This window comes from Lithobates pipiens, unplaced genomic scaffold (genome assembly GCF_037356315.1).
Source record: "Lithobates pipiens isolate NorthernLeopardFrog02 unplaced genomic scaffold, aLitPip1_a1.2 Scaffold_4, whole genome shotgun sequence".
NCBI classification, from domain to species: domain Eukaryota; kingdom Metazoa; phylum Chordata; class Amphibia; order Anura; family Ranidae; genus Lithobates; species Lithobates pipiens.
Genome location: NW_027507852.1, coordinates 1,311,447 through 1,335,515, shown reverse-complemented (window position 1 = coordinate 1,335,515; position 24,069 = coordinate 1,311,447). Strand labels below are relative to the sequence as shown.

General features: G+C 44.9%; 1 protein-coding gene across 1 annotated transcript in view; it reads left to right on the top strand.

Annotated features, from left to right (window-relative positions):
- LOC143956684 (Fc receptor-like protein 5) overlaps window positions 1-24,069 on the top strand; it is a 106,068-nt gene that overhangs the window by 51,410 nt on the left and 30,589 nt on the right. The window contains exon 5 of the mRNA XM_077466878.1: window positions 19,652-19,942. Coding sequence (XP_077323004.1) covers window positions 19,652-19,942 — 291 coding nt within the window. The remainder of the gene's footprint in view (window positions 1-19,651; window positions 19,943-24,069) is intronic.

Genomic DNA, 24,069 nt, shown 5'->3' with positions numbered 1-24,069 from the left:
CTAAATACGTGTGTGACATGTAATCTGAGAAAGGTGAACTTATTATTTAAAGAAAAAATGTAGGCTTAAGATATACCTTAAAGTGGTTGTAAACCCGTCTGAGACATTTTTAAATATAAGTAAGCCTATAATAAGGCTTACCTATATGTACTGAAAATATCTCCTAAACGTGCGCCGTTTAGGAGACATTTACCTTGTAGTGCGCCGATGATGTCATCGGTGCATGCGCACTGAAGAAACGGCCCTCTGAGCCGTTTTTTCCCCAGCGTGTGCCGTGACTGGGGACTCCCGCGCTCATGCACTGGAGTGACGTCACGCGGGTCTGGCCAGTGACAGGAAGGAAGAGGGGTGAAGATGAATGCTTCCACCAGCAGGGAAATCGCGGACATCGCGGGCCTCGTTTGCAGGTAAGTGCCACAAAATTGGCTAGCATGCAATGCTTTTATTTTGCAGGGAATAAAGAGGAAATAAAACCCATTAGAATCTACTTCCTCTTTAAGGGGGCTATGTAATAAACATTTGCTGTGCGTATGTTTTAAGAATTCTAATGGGAACCATGAAAGTCTGCCATATTCTTTGTATTACATTTATCTCCTAGAATCTTCAGTTCCATCTAGTATCCATAATACAGTTTTTTATGTTTTTGATACTTCTGGAAGATACTGCGTTTTGGACACTTATTATGCTTATGCACCCCTACGTACAGTAGGAAAATTTAGTTGAGGCTCTGGCTGTAGTCAGAGGAGCCAGGGTTAATTTGCTGAGAGTTAGGTTGGCAGAGCTCCAAGGACTGGGTCTCTGTCACCTCATGGATTCTAGAAGCTCCTGGAGAGTTCTAGAACTTAGAGGGCAGAGAGGAGGCCTGAATATTTATGGAGTATCCACCAGTCCCTGGGCGAGGATGGCCCAGAAGGTGGAGAGATAGACCATAAGTCATCTGGAGCCTGGCCATGTGAGAGTCCATAGCCCAGTGACCTGGGAGGGGACCCCTGTGCTGGGGGGCTCTGCCTCCAGGCAAAAGGAGCCAGAAGAAGGAGCCAAAGAGGAAGCGAGCAAACAGCAGAGGAAGCCTCACACCCTTTCAGCCTCAGCTAGGCTTAGCTAAGTCACCCTGGGAGCCATTGGGACATGTCCAGCAGGAGGCCTGTTCAGCAGTTATCACATGAGCTACAGGATCTTTTAAAGGGACTGGGTGAGTAGCTTAACCAATGACACCCCAGAGCCTATAGAGGAGAAGCAGCCAGGTAAAATACCCAGCCAGCAATCTACAGAGGGGCAAGTTAGAGCCAGTGCAGCTACCCTACACCTCTTGCTTGGGAATTCTAAAGAGAAAACAGGTGCCTTGGCATTTTTCTACAAAGGAAAAGCACCTGCATTCAGTGTTTGAAATCCTTTCTTTACCAGCCAAGCTGATCGGCACATCCTATGGGAAGACAGCGGTGTGTGATTTTTGGATAGCAGAGACCATTTTAAGACCTCAGGTTACATTTAACTATAGTTATGGGCATCCCACACATACCACCCCTATCCAAATTTATTCCCCAATGAATTAAAAACAAAACAAAGCACCCTGGACTGTTTTTTGACTACTAAGTGAATGTTAAAAATTCCTGTTGCCTGGCTGTGGTTACAAAGGGGACCCAAAAATTCAGTGGCCCTTATGGGGTGTATTGCTTTTTAAGGATAGTTTTGCTGCACAGTATTTATCATTAAATAATTTTTAACGAGGATATTTTCAAGATACAAAATCAATCTATATGGCACGGTCTATACATATGAAACTTATTCACGGAGACATGTGATCATATAAAATAGTTACATTTATTGGTTGACAAAGAAAAACAAATATTTATATGAAATTAAAATATTGATTGTGTCACATGAACATCTTGAAAATTAATGGAAACACCCGCAAAATGGGCGTAGTACCTTGGACATAATACCACCATGATAACTTCTTGGTAGAACGTCTGTATTTCACACGTGCAAGCATTACTATACTGCAGGTAAGTAAGTGGTTAACAATGTGATATAAATTAGATGTTTGTTTTGTCAATAAAATTGGCAACTATGCAAAAAGAAAAGTATAATGAAAAACTGAATCTTTAGAGAAAAATCTAAAAGGCGGTTATTGATTCGGGAGAATGATCATTAGTAGTTTAACATTCAATACATCAATATTTGAGAGAACATACATGATAAAATCAACATGACATAATTACCCATTCCAAGATGGCTACTGTTCCTAATGGCTGGTTACCAGAGTTAAGATGGCTGCTGTAGCTTTCAAAAATGGATACTCTTAAAGAGGATTTACTTCTTGGGACCTCCGAGTCCCAAGGATCAGGGCTCAAGAATCTTCATGCATGTCAAAATATGTATTCATGCATGGTGCATGGGTGTCAGTCTGTCTGGGAGTCTGTATCTCCCAGTGTCCCTTCTCAGGGTGTGTCCCTGAGTGTCCGTCAGGCTGGGTCCCTGAGCCTCTCTCCTTTCATTGCATCTTTCTTGCTTCTAAATACCCTCTCAGACAATAAGATCATAAAACTTATAATATGCTCAGCCCTATTGGTTAAGCAAAAACTAATGATTTACTTTGGTGAATTTTCAGGTAATATCACCTTCAACCACTAGGCATGTCTGAGAGTAGAAAATGTGTTCTGAACTATCTTTTAAATAATATGTTCTATTTTTCATACTGTGTATATATATATTACAATATACTGTATACTATACTAATATATATTGTGGCAGCAGGCAGGTAAAGTCACCTGGTTGTATCCAGGATGGGAAATATGTGTGCCCTAGATTCAGGCTTTATGCAGACTTGTACAACTAGAGGGGAAGAGTTAATGAGCCCAGCTGAAGTAAGTGGGCTCATTAAGACCTCTACAAAAAACCCCAGCATGCTTAGGGAGATGCTCCATCCTGGAACCAGTTTTGTGTTGTATAGACTGGGGAGTGTGACACCTGTTCTGTGCGGTGAGTTAACGCCTGTGTGGCAAACCTCTACAACAGAGACAGGGACTGGTGCAGCACAAGGCTGCACTCAGTTGTTAGACAGGGAATCTAAGTGTGTAATTAGAGGTCAAGCTGACCAGGATTTATTTTCATGTTTTATTTTTGTTTGGCTGTTATATGTTTCACTGCATGTAGCATAAATAAACCGCATCTTTTGTTTTTTGCACCTACAACGCTGTCTGCTGTGCCTGATTTTGTGTTGTGAACCCATCCAGGGGGTCACACACACCCGCTGCCGAGCTAACCCCTCACAATATATATATATATATATAGTATTCAGGGATGCTAGTAACCGACATAATATAAAATAATCTTAACATAATTTTGATTCATCTACATCACATAAAATAGTTCTATATTTATATATACATGTATATCTATTAAATCTGGTCTATCTAGGAAGGTTACAGGTTATACATATGAATCAATATCACACCGAATGATTATCTATATGGATAACTGAATAATTCTGATATATCCAATGAGTATGTGTTAATCTAAACGTAGGTTACATTTTTATATGGTTATAATTATGATTACCGTATTTGCCGGTGTATAAGGCGACCCGGCATATAAGACGACCCCCTAATCTTACAGGACAAAAATGCTTTTAAATCTGTACTTACCGTATAAGACGACCCGGCTTTCGAGGCTTCCGAGGCTTCATATTTCTTCCTTCTTCCTGCATTTGCTGGAGCCAATCACGGCGAGCAATGTATTCTATTAATGAATACAAAGCCTGCTTGGATTGGCAGAGGCTGTAACATCATCAGCCCGCGCCGCTCTGACTCTCCAAGCCAATCAGAGCAGGCTACAGAGTAGCCTGCTCGGATTGGCAGAGGTCATTACTCCAATCCGAGCAGGCTTTGTATTCATTTGAATACATCGCTCACCAGGATTGGCTCAGCGGTATATACTGTATGTAGCCGAAGCTACATACAGTATTACCGAACACCCAGCTGGCATCCGAGGAGCTGACCCGGCGTATAAGATGACCCCTGCTTTTTGGCCAATTTTTTTACGTGTAAAAGGTCGTCTTATACGCCGGAAAATACGGTATATGTTTTTCATAATACTAATTAGTTTCTTAATACATTTCTACTTATAAAATCACACTTTCATATTCATATATATTTTCTTTATAACAAAGTTCTTAGATCATCAGATACTAAAATTATAATTATCTTTTGTGACCTACAAATATCATAGATAATGTAAATGATTTATCAAAGATATGGAAGACTCTGGTATACCTTCCTTGATTCTTATAACATCCATTGCAACATTGTAACATAACATATTATATGTTCATATCATATATAGATATATGTATTTGTCATTTCACTTTGGTTTGGTTTCTTGTCATCCTGGCGTATAATTAACTGGTGTCTCCTGCCATTGTTTTGGGGAACAAGCCTGAGTCAACATTGTGGTTTGACTAGGAAAGCAATATCATCCTCTGACACAATAGGGCACATTTACCCAAATTCTCCTTGAATTAAAAGGTTTTGTAGTTTTTATTTACCCCCCACATATAGGTACCCATCTTCTTTGTTTTGTGAAATGGGACCTTAATGTTCCCGCAAGTCTGTTTCAATATGAGTTCTCGTTTCTTGCATCCCAGCTTTTCAATGGGTCGTATAAATTAGTTACCTAATTCTCATGAGAGAAGAAGTGTTCTTTTGGGAGCAAAATGTATTATTTCTTTGTAAATTCACAACAGGGGGTAGCGGTACACGTATGACATCTGTACAGTGGACAATTTATTTATTGACCCCTAAATGTGTAAAAAATTATAAAAAAAGAGAGTGCCCCCCCCCCAACTTTCCTATATCAAGGCCTCTTTAGACGTATCTAGGGATGAGCCGAACACCCCCCGGTTCGGTTCGCACCAGAACTTTCGAACGGACCCCAAATTCGTACGAACTTTAGAACCCCATTGAAGTCTATGGGACTCGAACGTTTGAAATTAAAAGTGCTAATTTTAACGGCTAATATGCAAGATACTGTCCTAAAAAGGGTTTGGGGACCTGGCTCCTGCCCCAGGGGACATGGGTCAATGCCTAAAATGTTTTTAAAAATGGCCGTTTAGGTGGGAGCACTGATTTTACTGACGATTAAAGTGGAAAAAAAGTGAAATATTCCTTTAAATATGGTGCCTGGGGGGTGTCTATAGTATGCCTGTGAAGTGCCACGTGTTTCCCGTGTTTAGAACAGTCCCTGCACAAAATGACATTAAACAGAAATAACATCATTGAAAACTGCTTGCGGTTTTAATGTTATATCTGGTTCCTGCAATTTGGTTGAAAATCATTGAGAAAAATGGCATGGGTAGCCCTCCCTGCCCATTACCAGCCCCTTTGGGTCTTGTACGCATATTAACCACTTTCAGACCGGACCATTTTGCTGGTAAATGACCAGAGGTCTTTTTACACTTTGGCACTGCGCTGCTTTAACTGGTAATTGCGCGGTCATGCAATGTTGTATCCAAACGAAATTTGCGTCCTTTTCTTCCCACAAATAGAGCTTTCTTTTAAAGGTATTTGACTGACTCTGCGATTTTTATTTTTTGCGATATAAACGTAAAAAGACCGCAAACTTTGAAAAAAAATGATATTTTCTACTTTTTGTTATTAGAAAAATCCAATAAACTCAATTTTAGTCATACATTTAGGCCAAAATGTATTCAGCCACATGTCTTTGGTAAAAAAAAAAAGTCAATAATTGTATATTTATTGGTTTGCGCAAAAGTTGTCACATCTACAAACTAAGGTACATTTTCTGGAATTTACGCAGCTTTTAGTTTACGACTGCCTATCTCATTTCTTGAGGTGCTAAAATGGCAGGGCAGTACAAAACCCCCCCAAATGACCCCATTTTGGAAAGTAGACACCCTAAGGAAATTGATAAGAGGCATGTTGAGCCCATTGAATATTTTATTTTTTTGCCGCAAGCGATTGAATAATGACAAAAAAATATATTTTTTTTTTTTTACATAAAGTTGTCACTAAATGATATATTGCTCACACATGCCATGGTTATATGTGGAATTGTACCCCAAAATAAATTCTGCTGCTTCTCCTGAGTACGGGGATACCACATGTGGTCGACTTTTGGAAGCCTAGCCGCGTACGGGGCCCCGAAAGCCAAGCACCGCCTTCAGGATTTCTAAGGGCATACATATGTCATTTTACTCCTCACTACCTATCACAGTTTTGAAGGCCATAAAATGCCAAGATGGCACAAAACCCCCACAAATGACCCCATTTTAGAAAGTAGACACCCCAAGCTATTTGCTGAGAGGCATGTTGAGTCCATGGAATATTTTATATTTTACCACAAGTTGCGGGAAAATTACAAACTTTATAAATTTTTCACAAAGTTGTCACTAAATGATATATTGCTCACGCATGCCATGGGCATATGTGAAATTACACCCCAAAATAAATTCTGCTGCTTCTCCTGAGTACGGGGATACCACATGTGTGGGATTTTTTGGGAGCCTAGCCACGTACGGGGCCCCGAAAACCAAGCACCGCCTTCAGGCTTTCTAAGGGCGTAAATTTTTTCATTTCACGCCTCACTACCTATTACAGTTTTGAAGGCCATAAAATGCCAAGATGGCACAAAACCCCCACAAATGACCCCATTTTAGAAAGTAGACACCCCAAGCTATTTGCTGAGAGGCATGTTGAGTCCATAGAATATTTTATATTTTGCCACAAGTTGCGGGAAAATTACAAACTTTTATTTTTTTTTCACAAAGTTGTCACTAAATGATATATTGCTCACGCATGCCATGGGCATATGTGAAATGACACCCCAAAATAAATTCTACTGCTTCTCCTGAGTACGGGGATACCACATGTGTGGGATTTTTTGGGAGCCTAGCTGCATACGGGGCCCCGAAAGCCAAGAACCGCCTTCAGGCTTTCTAAGGGCGTAAATTTTTGATTTCACGCCTCACTACCTATTACAGTTTTGAAGGCCATAAAATGCCAAGATGGCACAAAACCCCCACAAATGACCCCATTTTAGAAAGTAGACACCCCAAGCTATTTGCTGAGAGGCATGTTGAGTCCATGGAATATTTTATATTTTGCCGCAAGTTGCGGGAAAATTACAAACTTTTTTTTTTTTTTTTTCACAAAGTTGTCACTAAATGATATATTGCTCACGCATGCCATGGGCATATGTGAAATAACACCCCAAAATAAATTCTGCTGCTTCTCCTGAGTACGGGGATACCACATGTGTGGGATTTTTTGGGAGCCTAGCTGCGTACGGGGCCCCGAAAGCCAAGAACCGCCTTCAAGCTTTCTAAGGGCGTACATTTTTGATTTCACGCCTCTCTACCTATTACAGTTTTGAAGGCCATAAAATGCCAAGATGGCACAAAACCCCCACAAATGACCCCGTTTTAGAAAGTAGACACCCCAAGCTATTTGCTGAGAGGCATGTTGAGTCCATGGAATATTTTATATTTTGGCACAAGTTGCGGGAAAATTACAAACTTTTATTTTTTTTTATTTTTTTTTCACAAAGTTGTCACTAAATGATATATTGCTCACACATGCCATGGGCATATGTGAAATAACACCCCAAAATAAATTCTGCTGCTTCTCCTGAGTACGGGGATACCACATGTGTGGGATTTTTTGGGAGCCTAGCTGCGTACGGGGCCCCGAAAGCCAAGAACCGCCTTCAGGCTTTCTAAGGGCGTACATTTTTGATTTCACGCCTCACTACCTATTACAGTTTTGAAGGCCATAAAATGCCAAAATAGCACAAAACCCCCCAAAATGACCCCATTTTGGAAAGTAGACACCCCAAGCTATTTGCCGAGAGGCATGGTGAGTATTTTGCAGCTCTCATTTGTTTTTGAAAATGAAGAAAAAAAAAAATAATGTATATTTTTTTTCTTTTTTTCAATTTTCAAAACTTTGTGACAAAAATGAAGGTCTGCAAAATACTAACCATACCTCTCGGCAAATAGCTTGGGGTGTCTCCTTTCCAAAATGGGGTCACTTGGGGGGATTTTGTGCTATCTTCCATGAAATTTTGATAGGCAGTGAGGAATGAAATCAAAAATTTACACCCTTAGAAATCCTGAAGGTGGTGCTTGGATTTTGGGGTACCGTACGCGGTTAGGCTCCCAAAAGGTCTCACACTTGTGGTATCCCCGTACTCAGGAGAAGCAACAGAATGTATTTTGGGGTGTAATTTCACATATAACCATGGCATGTTTGAGCAATATATCATTTAATGACAACTTTGTGCAAAAAAAAATAAATAAATAAATAATAATGTATTTTTTCCACAACTTTTGTCAAAATATAAAATATTCCATGGACTCGACATGCCTCTCAGAAAATAGCTTGGGGTGTCTACTTTCTAAAATGGGGTCATTTGGGGAGGTTTTGAACTGTCCTGGCATTTTATGCACAACATTTAGAAGCTTATGTCACACATCACCCACTCTTCTAACCACTTGAAGAAAAAGCCCTTTCTGACACTTTTTGTTTACATGAAAAAATATTTTGTTTTTGCAAGAAAATTACTTTGAACCCCCAAACATGAAGTGTTTTTTTAAAGCAAAAGCCCTACCGATTAAAATGGTGGGTGTTTCATTTTTTTTTTCACACGGTATTTGCGCAGCGATTTTTCAAACGCATTTTTTGGGGAAAAAACACACTTTTTTTTATTTTAATGCACTAAAAATCACTATATTGCCCAAATGTTTGATGAAATAAAAAATATGATCTTAGGCCGAGTACATGGATACCAAACATGACATGCTTTAAAATTGCGCAGAAACGTGCAGCGGCGACAAACTACGTACATTTTTAAAAGCCTTTAAATGCCTTTACAGGTGACCACTTTAGATTTACGGAGGAGGTCTACTGCTAAAATTAGTACCCTCGATCTGACCTTCGTGGTGATACCTCACATGCATGGTGCAATTGCTGTTTACATATGACACCAGACCAACGCTTGCGTTCGATGTTGCACCTTAGCAGGGGGGGACAGGGGTGTTTTTTTTTTTTTTTTTTTTTTATTATTTATTTTGCTTTTTTATTTTATTTTTAAACTGTTCCTTTCATTTATATATATTTTTTTATGATTTTTATTGTTATCTCAGGGAATGTAAATATCCCCTATGATTGCAATAGGTAGTGACAGGTACTCTTTTAAAAAAAAATTAGGGTCTATCAGACCCTAGATCTCTCCTCTGTCCTCAAAGCATCTGACCACACCAAGATCGGTGTGATAAAATGCTTTCCCAATTTCCCAATGGCGCTGTTTACATCCCGCAAAATCGAAGTCATGAAATGCTCGTAGCTTCCGGTGTCTTAGGCCATAGAGATGATTGGAGCCATTCTGGTCTCTGATCAGCTCTATGGTCAGCTGGCGGAACCACCGGCTGCATTCTCAGGTTACCTGTTGGGACAGGAGAGCCTGAGAAAACCATGGAAGATGGTGCGGGGGGGGACATTCCCTCCCACTGCTTGTAAAAGTAGTCTAGAGGCTAATTAGCCACTAGGATTGCTTTTACATAAAAGCCGACCGCTGGCTGAAAAGAATGATACCAAGATGATACCTAAACCTGCAGGCATCATTCTGGTATAAGCACTCAAAGTCCCGCAACATACCAGTATGTTGCTGGAACTGGTTGGGCATATATTGTAATTTTTTTTTCATGCAGCCTGTGGGCTGAACGAAAAAAAAATATTGATCGGTGGGTATGCCCACCATTAGATACCTCCCTTCATCCACCCACTTCTAATGGTGGGCATACATGCACCATTTATATATGCCGAAGCATGGGGGCATCCTCCCGCAAAAGGTAGGAGCAGATCGCTCCTCCACCCCTTATGCCCCCATGCTTCGGCATATATGCTCTTTTTTAACTGTGGTGGTGAAATCACCCCCGACAGTGCTGGAGTCGCGGCTTTATGTATCGTGGGAGCAAACGCTGTTGCTGTCAAGATAAATAAATCCGCGCTGCAACTGAATGGCGTACCTGCTAAGCAAATGATGGTTAACAATAAAACAAAGTAACATTACAGTATAACAGTAGGACTTACCATACCTGCAAAGAAAATACAAAAAAAATAGCAAAAAATAACACATATAACACAATCTGTGCCTAAAATATATATATGCCGAAGCATGGGGGCATCCTCCCACAAAAAAGTTATGCCGCGTACATACATTCAAACTTTTCCACGGGCAAGCCCTCCGTCGGAATTTTGACTGTATGTACGCGGCATTAGGAGCAAAATCGCTCCTCCACCCCTTATGCCCCCATGCTTCGGCATATATGCTCTTTTTTAACTGTGGTGGTGAAATCACCTCCGACAGCGCTGGAGTCGTGGCTTTACATATCGTGGGAGCAAACGCTGTTGCTGTCAAGATAAATAAATCCACGCTACAGCTGAATGGCGTACCTGAAAACAAAAAATGGTTAACAATAAAACATTGCAGAATAGAATACAGTACAAAGGAGCAGAACAACAGAGAGAGAATAGAGAGAGAGAGAACAATAAAACGACAACTATTTTTGGTTTTTTTATTTTATATTTTTTTTGTTTTTTTGGTTTTTTTACTTTTTTTTTTTTTTTTTAAACACTTTTTTATGTAACTTTAACACTTCTGTTGTAACGGTTCCAGCGGTTTGGGTCTCTCAAAATGCGATGGCATCTTGGGAGACCCTGTGAACGTGTGCCTAGCCTGTGCAATGCTGTACCCTACGCTAATACTCAACTAGTTCATGGTAGCGTTCAAAACATTCACCAATGCAAAGACCAGGATTGTCAGGACAGCGGGGACAACAATAACGGGTGTCACGCCTAAATCCGCGCTTTCTGCAGACACGACATTTTCTTTGGGGGGCTCGTTGGGTAGGGGTACTCGGGAGGGCATAAAGATAATGCCTCTCATGCAGCCGGCTTACTGCATCTGGTAGGGGAAGGTGAGGTGGAGCACCGTCTGGATACAGAAGGGCTCTGACGATATCCTCCTGGAATTTAAGGAAGGATCCAGTCCGTCCTGAAGCTTTGTGTAGTACATAAGCATTCAGTATAGCCAATTGGAATAAATAAACAGACACTTTTTTGTACCAGCGTCTGGCCTTACGGGCAACTAGATACGGCGCTAACAACTGGTCATTGAGGTCCACCCCTCCCATGTTAAGGTTATATTTGTGGACACAGAGGGGTTTCTCCACAATACCAGTCGCCGTAGGAATTTGGACCGTCGTGTCTGCATGAAGGGAGGTAAGAACGAAAACATTCTTATTATCCCTCCACTTCATAGCGAGCAAATTATTACTGCGCAAGCAGGCTCTCTCCCCCAGCCTAAGAGGGGACTCTACAAGCCGCTGGGGAAAGCCCCGGCGATTAGGTCGCACGGTGCCACATGCTCCAATCTGCTGATCAAACAAGTGACTAAACAGTGGCACGCTTGTGTAATAATTGTCCACGTACAAGTGGTACCCCTTTCCGAATAAGGGTGACACCATGTCCCACACTATCTTGCCAGCGCTTCCTATGTAATCAGGGCAGTTCTCCGGCTCTACGTGACTATCTCTACCCTCATAAACCATGAAACTACGTGTATAGCCTGTGGCCCTGTCACAGAGCTTATACATCTTGACCCCGTATCTGGAACGCTTGTTGGGGACGTATTGTTTGAATGACAAGCGACCAGAAAACTTAATCAGGGACTCATCAACGCAGACAACTTGATGGGGAGTAAACAAGTCTGCAAAACGTTGGTTGAAGTGGTTTATGAGGGGCCGAATTTTGTAGAGCCGATCGTATTCAGGGTCTCCACGAGGACGACAGAGTTCATTGTCGCTGAAGTGCATGAACCGCAAAATCATCTCGTATCGTGCCCTGGACATGGAAGCAGAGAACACGCGCATATGGTGAATTGGGTCAGTGGACCAATATGACCGCAACTCACTCTTTTTGGTTATGCCCATGTTGAGGGAGAGGCCCAGAAAGATTTTAAATTTGGAAACCGTAACTGGTTTCCATTGTTTGGCAAGGGCGGACTGGGGAATAGTGGCGATGTGTTGACCAGCGTACAAATTGGTTTGGTCCACAATAGATCTATAGAGATCTTCGGTGAAAAACAGTGAGTAAAAGTCAAGTGTCTTAAAATCAACTGTTTCCACGTTAATGCCAGGTTGGCCAGTGAATGGGGGAAGTACGGGTTCTGCAGAAGATGTGGGCACCCAAATAGGATTGGCGAATTCTGCAGGAAGGGCACTATGGGTACGACGGGCCTGTCTTTGTCTTCTTCTTGGTGGCAGCGGGACACTACTTGTGCTTGCCACCTCGCCAGCTTGAACTGCACTTATGGGACTCGCCACGTCACCACGTGTTACTGCAGTGCTGGATGTACGTCCAGGGTGTACTAGGCCGCTGGTGCTTTCCAGTTCACCAGAAGGTTGAGCGGCTCTAGTACGTCTCTGCTCCATACGAGTGACCTGCGGTTCCTGCACCTCAACAACAGAATACATTCGGGATTGGGCACACCTGTTCTTAGCAGCGGCCTCATCTCCGTCGTCAGAGCTATCTGTCATGGAGCCGCTGTCCTCTACAGGATCGTATTCTGAGCCTGAATCTGACAGATGAGTGACGTCCTCTTCACTATCTGTCATGCTCAGAAACGTGTAGGCCTCTTCACTAGTGTACCTTCGCTTTGCCATTTTGGGCTCTAAATTTAGGGGTACACTAGTGAGACTCACAGGTAAAAAAGCACCTAGCCTGTCAGCGACTGTTTCAAAACGCTACAAAAAAAACTGTTAGCGATCGCAGGGATCAAGCCTGACTCTGCGAACGCTGCAGTTATGTGTGTTGTGTTTTGTAAGTGACAGTGATCGATCGATACTGCACTTGGGTGGGCTGGGCTGGGCTTGGCGGAGGGGCTAAACGCAGGTGCTAGTGGGTATCTGGGCTGATCCCGCTAACAATGCGTTTTGGGAAACCTAAAATGCAGACAACGCTAATATAGATCTGATCAGATACTATATTACTAAGGGAGGTGTATGCTTTGCGCGTGGGTGTTAGCGGTACTGGCACTAACCTGACGCTGGGGCGACGCAGGCCTTATCTGACCCTCAAACTTATATCACCCGCCGGGTGATCAGGGGGTTAAACCTTTATTAGGTAATAAATGGCGGGTGCCCTGAAACAAAAAAAAAAATAACTAACCAACCAGCGTCACCTGTAACAGTTATATGGTGATCACTGGTGAAAGGGTTAACTGGGGGGCAATCAGGGGGCTATGCGGTAGTATATGGGGGTCCCTGACGCTATAAAAAGCTGCGGCGAACCTAAATACTTACCTGCCTAACTAGCGTCACCTGTGACACTAATACAGCGATCAGAAAAAAATCGCTTATTAGTGACACTGGCGACGGGGGGTGATCACGGGGTTAAACCTTTATTAGGGGGGTTAGGGGGGCACCCTAGAGCTAAAGGGGGCTAACCCTAACTGCCCTAACAGTTATTACAGTCACAAATGACACCAATGTAAAAAAAAATTAAAAAAAATTAAAAATAAAAAAAATGCACTTGGTGTCACTGTGACTGGGGGGGCAGGGGTGATTGGGGGGGGGGGGTGATTGGGGGGTGATCGGGGGGGTGAAAAGTATGCCTGGCGTGTTCTACTGTATGTGTAGTGTTGGGTGCAACTCACCGATCCTCTCTCCTCGGTGCCGGAACGAAAAGACCGACACAAGGAGAGATTACATCACTTCCTCTGCCTGTGTTTACAATACAGGAGATGAAGTGATGTCACGAAGGATTTCCATTCGTCGGGAGCGATCGCGAGGGGGTGGCCATGAATGAATGGCCGTCCCCTCATCCCGGATCTCTCCCGAACGAATGGCGATCGGGCCCCCCACCCGCGGGCAGGCAGGGACTTATATATACGCCCATATGCCTGCCCGTGCCATTCTGCCGACGTATATCGTCGTGCGGCGGTCGGCAAGTGGTTAAGGGGAACCCCGTACCCATATTAAAAAAAGGAAATGCGTGTGGCCCCCAGGCCCTATATACTCAGAACAGCAGTATACAGGCGGTGCAAACAGGACAGGGACTGTGTAGGTTTGTGTTAAGTTGAATCTGTTTGTAATTTTCAACTGGTACATTTTTAAAGTGTAGCTCTAGTCAAAAAAACTATTTTTAAGCTTTTTGGAAAACATAGGAAAGAGTTATCACCCCTGTATAATTTGTTTTGTCGACCATCTTTTTTCATCTCACTTGCTGTTGTCTCCTTCCGTTTGCAAGTAGGAGATGTTTGTAAGTTGGATGTTTGAAAGTAGGGGCCTGCCCTATATGCTCTGCAGAAATGGCGGAACAAGGTGTTGGTTTTGCCACAACATTGTAAGCCCTCAAAGTGACTCTTGGTGGATGCTGGAGCGCCCTGCTGTGAACGATTATATCAAGAATTGTAATTACATGCCATTGTTGAACAGTGGTAGAAAAATTGACCTTTGGTGGTTGTGGTGCTGGTGCCACAACACTATAAGTCCTCACAGTTACTCTGGGTGGGCACAGGAACGGGCCCTCCTGTGAAATATTATATCAAGAATTGTAATTACATGTCCCTGTTAAACAGGGGCAGAAAAATTGGGCCTTAGGCACTGGTGCTGGTGCCACGACACTGCAACCTCTCCCATATACTCTAGTTTTATTGCAGGAATTAGCCCTGCTGCAAAGCATTGCATCAAAAATTGTAATTAAACGCCCCTGTTAAACAGGGGCAGAAAAATTGGGCCTTAGGCACTGGTGCTGGTGCCACCACACTGCAACTTCTCCCATATACTCTAGTTTTATTGCAGGAATTAGCCCTGCTGCAAAGCATTGCATCAAAAATTGTAATTAAACGCCCCTGTTAAACAGGGGCAGAACAATTGGGCTTTAGGCACTGGTGCTGGTGCCACCACACTGCAACCTCTCCCATATACTCTAGTTTTATTGCAGGAATTAGCCCTGCTGCAAAGCATTGCATAAAAAATTGTAATTAAACGCCCCTGTTAAACAGGGGCAGAAAAATTGGGCTGATGGCATCACCCAGAACCAGAAATGTTCTTCCAACATATCAGCGGAGGAGGAAGAGGATAGACAATCAACATAACAGGACAGTCACTCAGCATCAGCATAGGCAGTCTTGAAGGGATGTGATATTTAAAAAAAAATTATTCGGTTACATCAGCTTCAGGTGCTTGGTAGCTGTGGGTGATCCAAGACTGATTCATCTTGATGAAGGTCAGTCGATCAACTGATTCGGTGGACAGGCGCACCCTGTGATTGGTAACAAAGCCACCAGCAGCACTGAAGGTGCGTTCCGAAAGAACGCTGGATGCAGGACAGGCCAGTAGCTCAATTGCATACTGTGCAAGCTCTGGCCAGTAATCCATCCTCAAGACCCAGTAAGCCAGAGGATTTTCGGTGGGAAAGGTGTCCAAGTCTGACCTTGCCCCTAGGTATTCCTGCACCATGTAAATCAGACGCTGGCGATGGTTGCTGGAACCGATCATACCTTGGGGCTGCGGACTAAAAAATTGTCTGAAAGCATCAGTCAGACGGCCACCTTCTCCACCGCTCCTTCTGACCGATGCCTCAGCAACACGTTGTCCAGGACCAGGAGTTTGTAACCTCCCAGTCTCTGGGAACGCGTTCCACAGACCTTTCTGCAAGGCCTCCCGGAGATGTCTCATCCTCTGCTCCCTCTGCGATGGCAAGATAAGGTCGGCAACCTTACCCTTGTACCGTGGATCAAGGAGAGTGGCCAGCCAGTAATGGTCCCTCTCCTTGACCCGAAGAATATGAGGATCCTTCCGCAGGCTTTGCAGGATCAGGGAGGCCATGCAGCGTAGGTTAGCTGAGGCATTCGGTCCGGAGTCCTCTGGGTCACTAAGGGCAACATGATCCGCAGCTACCTCCTCCCAGCCACGTACAAGTCCACGTGTTTCCTGGGACTGTAAATCATCCCTACAAGACTGCTGCTGCTGATGCTGAGTGCCAGCCTCCACCTCCATGCTGACACAATCATCCTCCTCCTCCTCTTCCTCCTCCTCATCCTCTTCCTGTGTGATGGGTGGCACAGCAGGAACACTGTCTGGATAAAGGGGGCCTTGAGAGGCAAGGAAGTCCTCCGCTTCCTGCCTCTGTTCTGCCTCATGTGCCCTGTCCATTATTCCACACAGCGTATGCTCCAAGAGGTGGACAAGAGGTACAGTGTCACTGATGCATGCACTGTCACTGCTCACCATCCTTGTGGCCTCCTCAAACGGTGACAGGACAGTGCATGCATCCCTGATCATGCCCCACTGGCGTGGTGAGAAAAAACCGAGCTCCCCTGACCCTGTCCTGGTGCCGTAGTCGCACAGGTACTCATTGATGGCCCTCTGCTGCGTGTGCAGCCGCTGCAGCATGGCCAACGTTGAGTTCCACCTGGTGGGCATGTCCCATATAAGGCGGTTCTTGGGCAGGTTCAACTCCTTTTGGAGCTCAGCCAGCCGAGCACAGGCATTAAATGATCGGCGGAAATGCACACAGACTTTCCTGGCCTGCTTCAGGACATCCTATAAGCCGGGGTACCTGCCCAAGAACCGCTGCACCACCAGGTTAAGGACGTGAGCTACACAGGGCACATGGGTCAGTTGTCCCTGTCGGAGGGCGGAGAAGAGGTTGGTGCCATTGTCACAAACCATCATTCCTGGCTTAAGCTGGCGTGGCATCAACCACCTCTCGGCCTGCCCCTGCAGAGCTGACAAAACATCCGCCCCAGTGTGGCTCCTGTCCCCCAAACAAACCAGCGCAAGCACGGCAGGGCATCATTTTGCTTGCGTAGCCCCTGGAACGCCTACGGAGCACCGCTGGTTCTGAGGACAGAGCACTGGAAGAGGCCATGGAGGAAGAAGAAGAGGAGGGGGTGGAGGAGAGAGGTGTGTCACAACCAATAGTAGCATTTTGGAGGCGTGGTGGCGGAACAACCTCCAACACTACTGCACCTTGTCCTGCATCCTTCCCAGCTGCCAGAAGAGTGACCGTGAAAGACAGGTAACGTCCCTGTCCATGCCTGCTGGACCATGAGTCAGCGGTAATATGCACCTTACCGCTGACCGCCCTGTCCAGCGAGGCAAGGACATTGCCTTCCACATGCCGATAGAGAGCCGGAATCGCCCTCCGTGAGAAAAAGTGGCGTTTGGGGACCTGCCACTGAGGAACCGCACAGAAGGGGGCCGAGTCTACCAACTGAAAAGGCAGCAGTTGAAGTGCTAGCAATTTAGCCAAGCTAGCATTCAACCGCTGGGCATGTGGATGGCTGGGAGTGAACTTCTTTTGCCGGTCCAGCAGCTGGGGCAGTGACATGCCTGCTATAATCGGACGTGGGTGTACTGCTAGCAGAGTGCCCGGAAGCACTTGGCTGTGACACACCTAATTCTACACCTTCATTCCTCTCAGAGCAGGTTTCAGAGAGGACTGAAGGTCTAGGGGGTTTGGAGATGCCAGCTGATGAGGAGCAAGGAGAGGTCCGCTTTGTTCTTTGGTGTGGGTCTTTGAGGTACGCTTGCCAACGAGCTGCATGGCAGGTCAACATATGTCTGGTCAAGCATGTGGTGCCCAAGCGGCTGATGTTTTGGCCACACGAGATACGCTTGAGACATATGTTGCAAATAGCAGCTGTGCTATCTGATGCACTCGTCTCAAAAAAGGCCCACACCAAAGAACTTTTAGAATAACGCGCAGAGGCAGCGCCCTGCACAGGCGGAGCTCTGCGGTGTGATTCAGTCGGTGTGCTGCCCCTAAGCTGGCCCCCGGAGGGCATCCTGCCTCGTTGGACATGTGCCTCCTCCTCCTCCTCCTCCTCCTCTCTCCTACCAGGCACCCACGTGGAGTCAGTGCCCTCATCATCCCCTCCCTCTTCATCGCTGTAGCAAACCTGGCAGTATGCTGCAGCTTGTGGAACATGACTGCCAGATTGCTGTCCTTCTTGAGCATCCCCTCTCTCTGCGCTCACGCTACTGCCTTCCTCTAGCTGAGTGTCATCATCAGAGCCTACAAAACACTGGGCATCCTCCTGGAGCATGTACCCAACACTGTGCTCAAAGAGTTCAGGAGACTCCTCAGGAGGACGTGGTGGGTCTAGGGAAGGAGTCACTGATGATGACATTGAGAGGAGGGAAGACGATGCGTTGGCAGCTGCTTTGCTAGTACCCTGAGACTGGGTGAGAGAGGATGAGGAGGATGAAGAGGGCTTGGTCATCCACTCTACCAAGTCGTTGGCATGTTGCGGTTCAACATGTCCAGCTGCCAAAAAGAAGGACAAGCGTGTCCCATGGCCACGTGCTGATGGCAATGCACCGCGTCCACGACCAGCACTGTTGTCTCTAGACACAGAGCCTGCTTGCCCTCTTTTATCGGCTCGCGCCTGCCTGCCTCTCCTTGCTGGCCTTTCAGACATGGTAATGGCCTGAAGGGAGTTGGGTAAAACAGCAGTTGGGTAGAGTATATTGTGCTGGAGGCACACAACACCCACTAACTCCTGCAGATGCCTTTATTATAGAACACCAGAGATAAAGGGGTATACTGTAATGGAGTCACACAACACCCACTAAGCCCTGCAGATGGCTCTATTAGAGAACAGCAATAAAGGGTAGATACAGGTGTATATTGTGCTGGAGGCACAAAAAAACCCACTAACTCCTGCAGATGCCTTTATTATAGAACACCAGAGATAAAGGGGTATATACAGATGTATACTGTGCTGGAGGCACACACAACTTCCAATAACTCCTGCAGATGGCAAGTGGGCTCAAATAGAGAAAAGCTATGTAGGTGGATATAGCGGTGTGTACTGGGTACAGAGCACGCAGACAGCGCGCACAAGCTCCTAACACTACTGACTGCAAGCTCTATTATAAAAGATAGATCACTAGCTATATAGGTGAGGTGAATATAGCAGTGTATACTGCGGTCAGGGCAAGCAGGCAACAACCACTACAGAAGAGCAAGATCGAAAATCGGCCGATAACGATCGGTGTGTACTGTGTTAAAGGTACACAGAACACCCACTAACTGCTTCAGACGCCAACACACTACACAAGGCCGCCGCGCTGACGGCCTTATATAGTGTGGGGCATGTACTACACAGCCTGAGCTATGATTGGCCACAGGCATCCTGCCGGTGGCCAATCATGGCTCTCCTCGCTGCTGGCGCTGTGATTGGTATGCGGGGTCACAGTGCATGCTTGGCCAATCATGAGCCAGCAATGCACTGCGATGACGCAGTGCATTGTGGGCCGTGAGCGCCACACGAATTTGGTGCGAACGGCCCATAACGTTCGGAATTCGCCGAACGGGCGAACAGCCAATGTTCGAGTCAAACGTAGCTCATCCTAGGGATGAGCTCACGAAGCTCATCCCTAGACGTATCATAGGTCTTTTTTAGAACTGTTCGGGACTGGTATAGATACTTTCTTGTAAGTTTATGGTATATACTGTATAACATCTAGAAGTCTATGTAAATTACAAACTGTGAAGCAAAAAACAATTTACTGAAATTAACTGACTGGTTCTGTTTAATGTAATGGTTTATTTTCCAGAGCAACCTCCCACACCATCACTCTTTGTGACACCCCAGAGACATGTCTTTATAAAAGATCAATCAGCAGTCCTTCAATGTCAAGTACCCAAAGAACAGTCTTCAGCAGCAACTGGAATCACACTTTATCAAAATGGAAGGGAAACATATGAATCTGATAACTTTGGAGTTCTGAGTTTTTCTGAACTACAGATAAAGAACACTGGAAATTACTCCTGCGACTATACAGTTAATATTTCAGGAAGAATCATCCAATCTCAACTTACCAAAGAAGAAGTTTTGCTTGTGATAGGTAAGATGACCACAATGCCAACAACAAGAAACAAAATAAGTTAATTCTGATAGTGAGTCATTTGCCCTTATGGCAGCAAGTCTTGTGGAACTTCCAGTATGAATAATGCATTTACAGTACATGTCTCCCAGACCTTCCCCATAAGTTCAAGTAGTACAGTAGGGCACTGGGAGCGAATTTTTGGCATATAGTGGTAAGCGGATAAGGCCTCCAAATAGGTACTCAAGAATGATATAAGCTGAATACTGTATGTCTTCCAGGACCCAGCCCACAATATGTTGGAGCTGCAAAGTGAGAAAATATAAACTGGGATTGGGGACTGATAGACCATCTAAATCTTTTGGATATGGGTATTTTAGGGTATTTGGTAGGTTTCCAAACAGATATGTTTGGGTGTTTTTTTTCCCTCTATATTGGGTCGTGGAATAGGGAGTTCATTTTTTGAAAGGTTTTATGCAGGATACAGATTGGAGAACTATGCAATATGTAAAGTATCTGAGGCATCCACTGCACAGATGTTAACAAGGCAAGTGTTATGTGCTACATGCGTGTTTCAGTCTATATGTTATTGGATGTATAGTAATGAATTTAGTTGAAATTCATTTAATTTAATTTCGTATATTTGTTTTCTAACAAATTCCAAATTCTCAAAACGATTCATATTCGGATCAGCTGAAAAATGATCGACCGTTTTGAATTATGTGTGAAGAATAGCTTGTTGTTAAAGTGGGATTCCACCCTAAAGTGGAACCTCCGCTGATCGGATCCCTCCCCCTCTCCGGTGTCACAATTGACACCTTTCAGGGGGGAGGGGGGTGAAGATACCTGTCAAAGACAGGTATTTTCACCTACTTCCGGGCATAGACTCCCGTGGGAGTCTACGCCATTTCCTGCCCTGCCGCGCTGTCTGCTGGGACACACGGGTCCCAGTGACAGCGCGGAGATTTCCTATTGCGTGGCGCGGCTCGCGCATGCGCAGTAGGGAACCGGGAAGTGAAGCCGATTCGCTTCACTTCCTGATTCCCTCACCTAGAATGGTGACTACAGCAGCCGAGAGCCGAGCGATCGATCGGCCTCGGCTGCCGGCATCGCTGGAACCCGGGACAGGTGAGTGTCCATTCATTAAAAGTCAGCAGCTGTAGTATTTATAGCTGCTGGCTTTTAATATTTTTTTTTTTGGTGGAATCCCTCTTTAAGGAGCAAGTCAGAAAGCCGGCCACCACATCCTTAACAACCAATGATTCATCAGCTGTCAATGGGCTTTCCCGCTGAGTGCTGAAATGTAAACAAAAGAATGCTGGTAATGAAAAATTCAGAAAATAAAACAGCATGGGGTCCCCTTTAATCCATACCAGGCCCTTTGGGTCTGGTATGGATTTTAAGGGGAACCTCACGCCAAAAATGTCCCCCCCCCCAAAATCCATACCAGACCCTTATCATGCAGCCTGGCAGGCCAGGAAAGGGAGGGAGAATGAGCGAGCAGCCCCCCGACCATACCAGGCCACATGCTGTCAACATGGGGGGGGGTGTTTTGGGGCTCTGCCCCCTCCACTCCATGGGGTGCACCTACCTATTCACCTAAAAAGTGAAGAAAGACCCAACAAAAGTTTTTGACAATTCAAATAATTTAAATAAAATAAAAATGTCCCCCAGTATAGATCGAACATCAATCATGCCACTCACTGCCACCGCCAAAGGGGGAAAAAGTATCAACGAAGGCTTCCACCATTTGCCTACTCCACCGTCTGACATTTCTTAAATAGCTAAAGGGTGGAGTCACCCAATGACATTTAAATAAAATAAAAATGTCCCCCAGTATAGATTGATAGTCAATCATGCCACCTGCCGCCACCACCGAAGGGGGAAAAAATATCATCGAAGGCTTCCACCATTTGCCTACTCCACCTTTTCTTAAATAGCTAAAGGGTGGAGTCACCCAAGGACATCAGCGGGCGAGCCTGCCTCTTGTGACGTCACAAGGGGGCGAGGTCATTCTCTGACATCTGGTGATTTGGCCCCTTATCTATTTAACAAATGTCAGACTGCAGAGAAGGTAGCCGGCGGGAGCTTTCAGGGAGAACAGGGGATTTTTCTGTTGTTTTTCTTTTTTCGGGTCCAGCAGCACGGCAAACGTCATGATTGACAATGGATCTACAGTGGGGAACTTTTTTTATTTTTTGATAAAGGAATTGTCAAAAACTTGTGTTTTGTCTTCACTCACTTTTTTGGTGAATGTGTATGGGTACTATGTACCCCATATTCATTAACATGGGGGGGGGCAGGATCTGGGGACAGTGGCGTTGACAAGAATAGAATGCACTACAACTCTCCTAAGGACATAGCAACCCAGTTTGAGCGATATTACAAAGGGCTCTACAATCTTCCCCCTACATACGCAAATGATAAGGAACGCATACACAGAGAGACACTCATCACGCAATTCTTACAAAAATATAGCCCTATTAAGCTACCTAGAGAGACTGCTCAAGACATAGACCATCCACTTACTGAGGAAGAATTTAAATCGGCCATTAAACAGCTTAAACCAGGCAAAAGCCCTGGTCCAGACGGCCTTTCAGCTCCCTATTACAAAACCTTCTCCGATATTTTAACAAAACCTTTCCTTAGAGCATTCAACTCACTAAACGCGACAACACCGCCCTTTCATAGGCTTTTGGAGGCTCACATTACAGTGATTCCGAAAAGCGTAAAAGATGCAACAGCTGTCACTAATTACAGGCCAATTTCATTATTGGATGTAGACCTTAAGATATTCGCCAAGATCCTGGCAAATCGCCTCCTTCCTTTTCTCCCCACGTTAATTGGCAACCATCAAGTGGGCTTTGTCCCTGGCCATGAAGCTAGGGACAACACCATAAAAGCGATCAACCTTCATCATTGGATATTATCTAATAAACAAAAGGGATTCTTCCTGTCTCTGGATGCGGAGAAGGCGTTTGACAGGTTGGCCTGGGACTATTTAGGGGCGGTTCTACGCTACCTGGGCCTACCAGAGCCTACCAGATAGGTTATACAATTTGATTATGTCTTTATACACCACCCCAACAGCAAGAATCAGGGTCAATGGCCACCTGTCAGACGCCTTCCCCATCCGGAACGGGACGAGACAGGGTTGCCCTCTCTCTCCCATCCTCTTCATCCTGACACTCGAGCCACTACTACGATGCATCCAGGCGAACGACAATATCAAAGGAATACACGTAGCAGGACACACTCATAAACTAGCGGCATTCGCCGATGATATTCTCCTATTCCTTAGTGAACCGTTAACCTCTATCCCCAACTTGCTGAAAGACTTTCCTCTGTTTAACCGCCTTTCTAATGTAAAAATTAATTTCTCCAAATCCAACGCCCTAAACATCTCCCTCCCTCCAGATATAGTTATACAATGCAAAGAGAACTTCCCATTTTCCTGGAAGACTGACTCGATTACATACCTAGGTATCCAGCTTCCAACCCACTTATCCGACCTATTCTCTAAAAATTATCTCCCACTAGCCCACACGATGACAGAAGATTTACGCAGATGGGACAAACCCCAATTTTCATGGTTTGGCCGCGCGGCCATTTTAAAAATGAACGTTCTCCCGCGCTTTCTCTACCTGCTACAGACAATCCCTATCACGATCCCCAATTCGTTCTTCCAACGCATCAAACGTCTGTCCCAACAATTCCTTTGGAAGAATAAACAGCCTAGGATAAGCTTCGCCCAACTCACAAAGCCCAAACACTTGGGTGGCATTGGCCTCCCAAATCTACGGAACTACTCTTTTGCTTGCCACTTGAGTAGAATTGTGGACTGGGTTACCCAAGAGGAATCCAAGGGTTGGGTTCATCTTGAGAGCCAGTTCTCCAACCTACCTATTAAGACCTTGCTGTGGATTCTCCCTTCCCATGTACCTAAGCTAGCGAAAGAACACCCCCTCATAGGAGCTACCCTTAATAGCTTCAGGTTAGCCTGCAAACAATTCCAATTATCGTCGAATTCAGGTCCACTTACGCCGATTCGCATGAACCCTGCATTTCTCCCCGGCATGACCAAAGGCTTTTTGAAATCTGAATGGCCCCATGAAGATATACAAGCTCACCACTTTTATCAGGGTGGA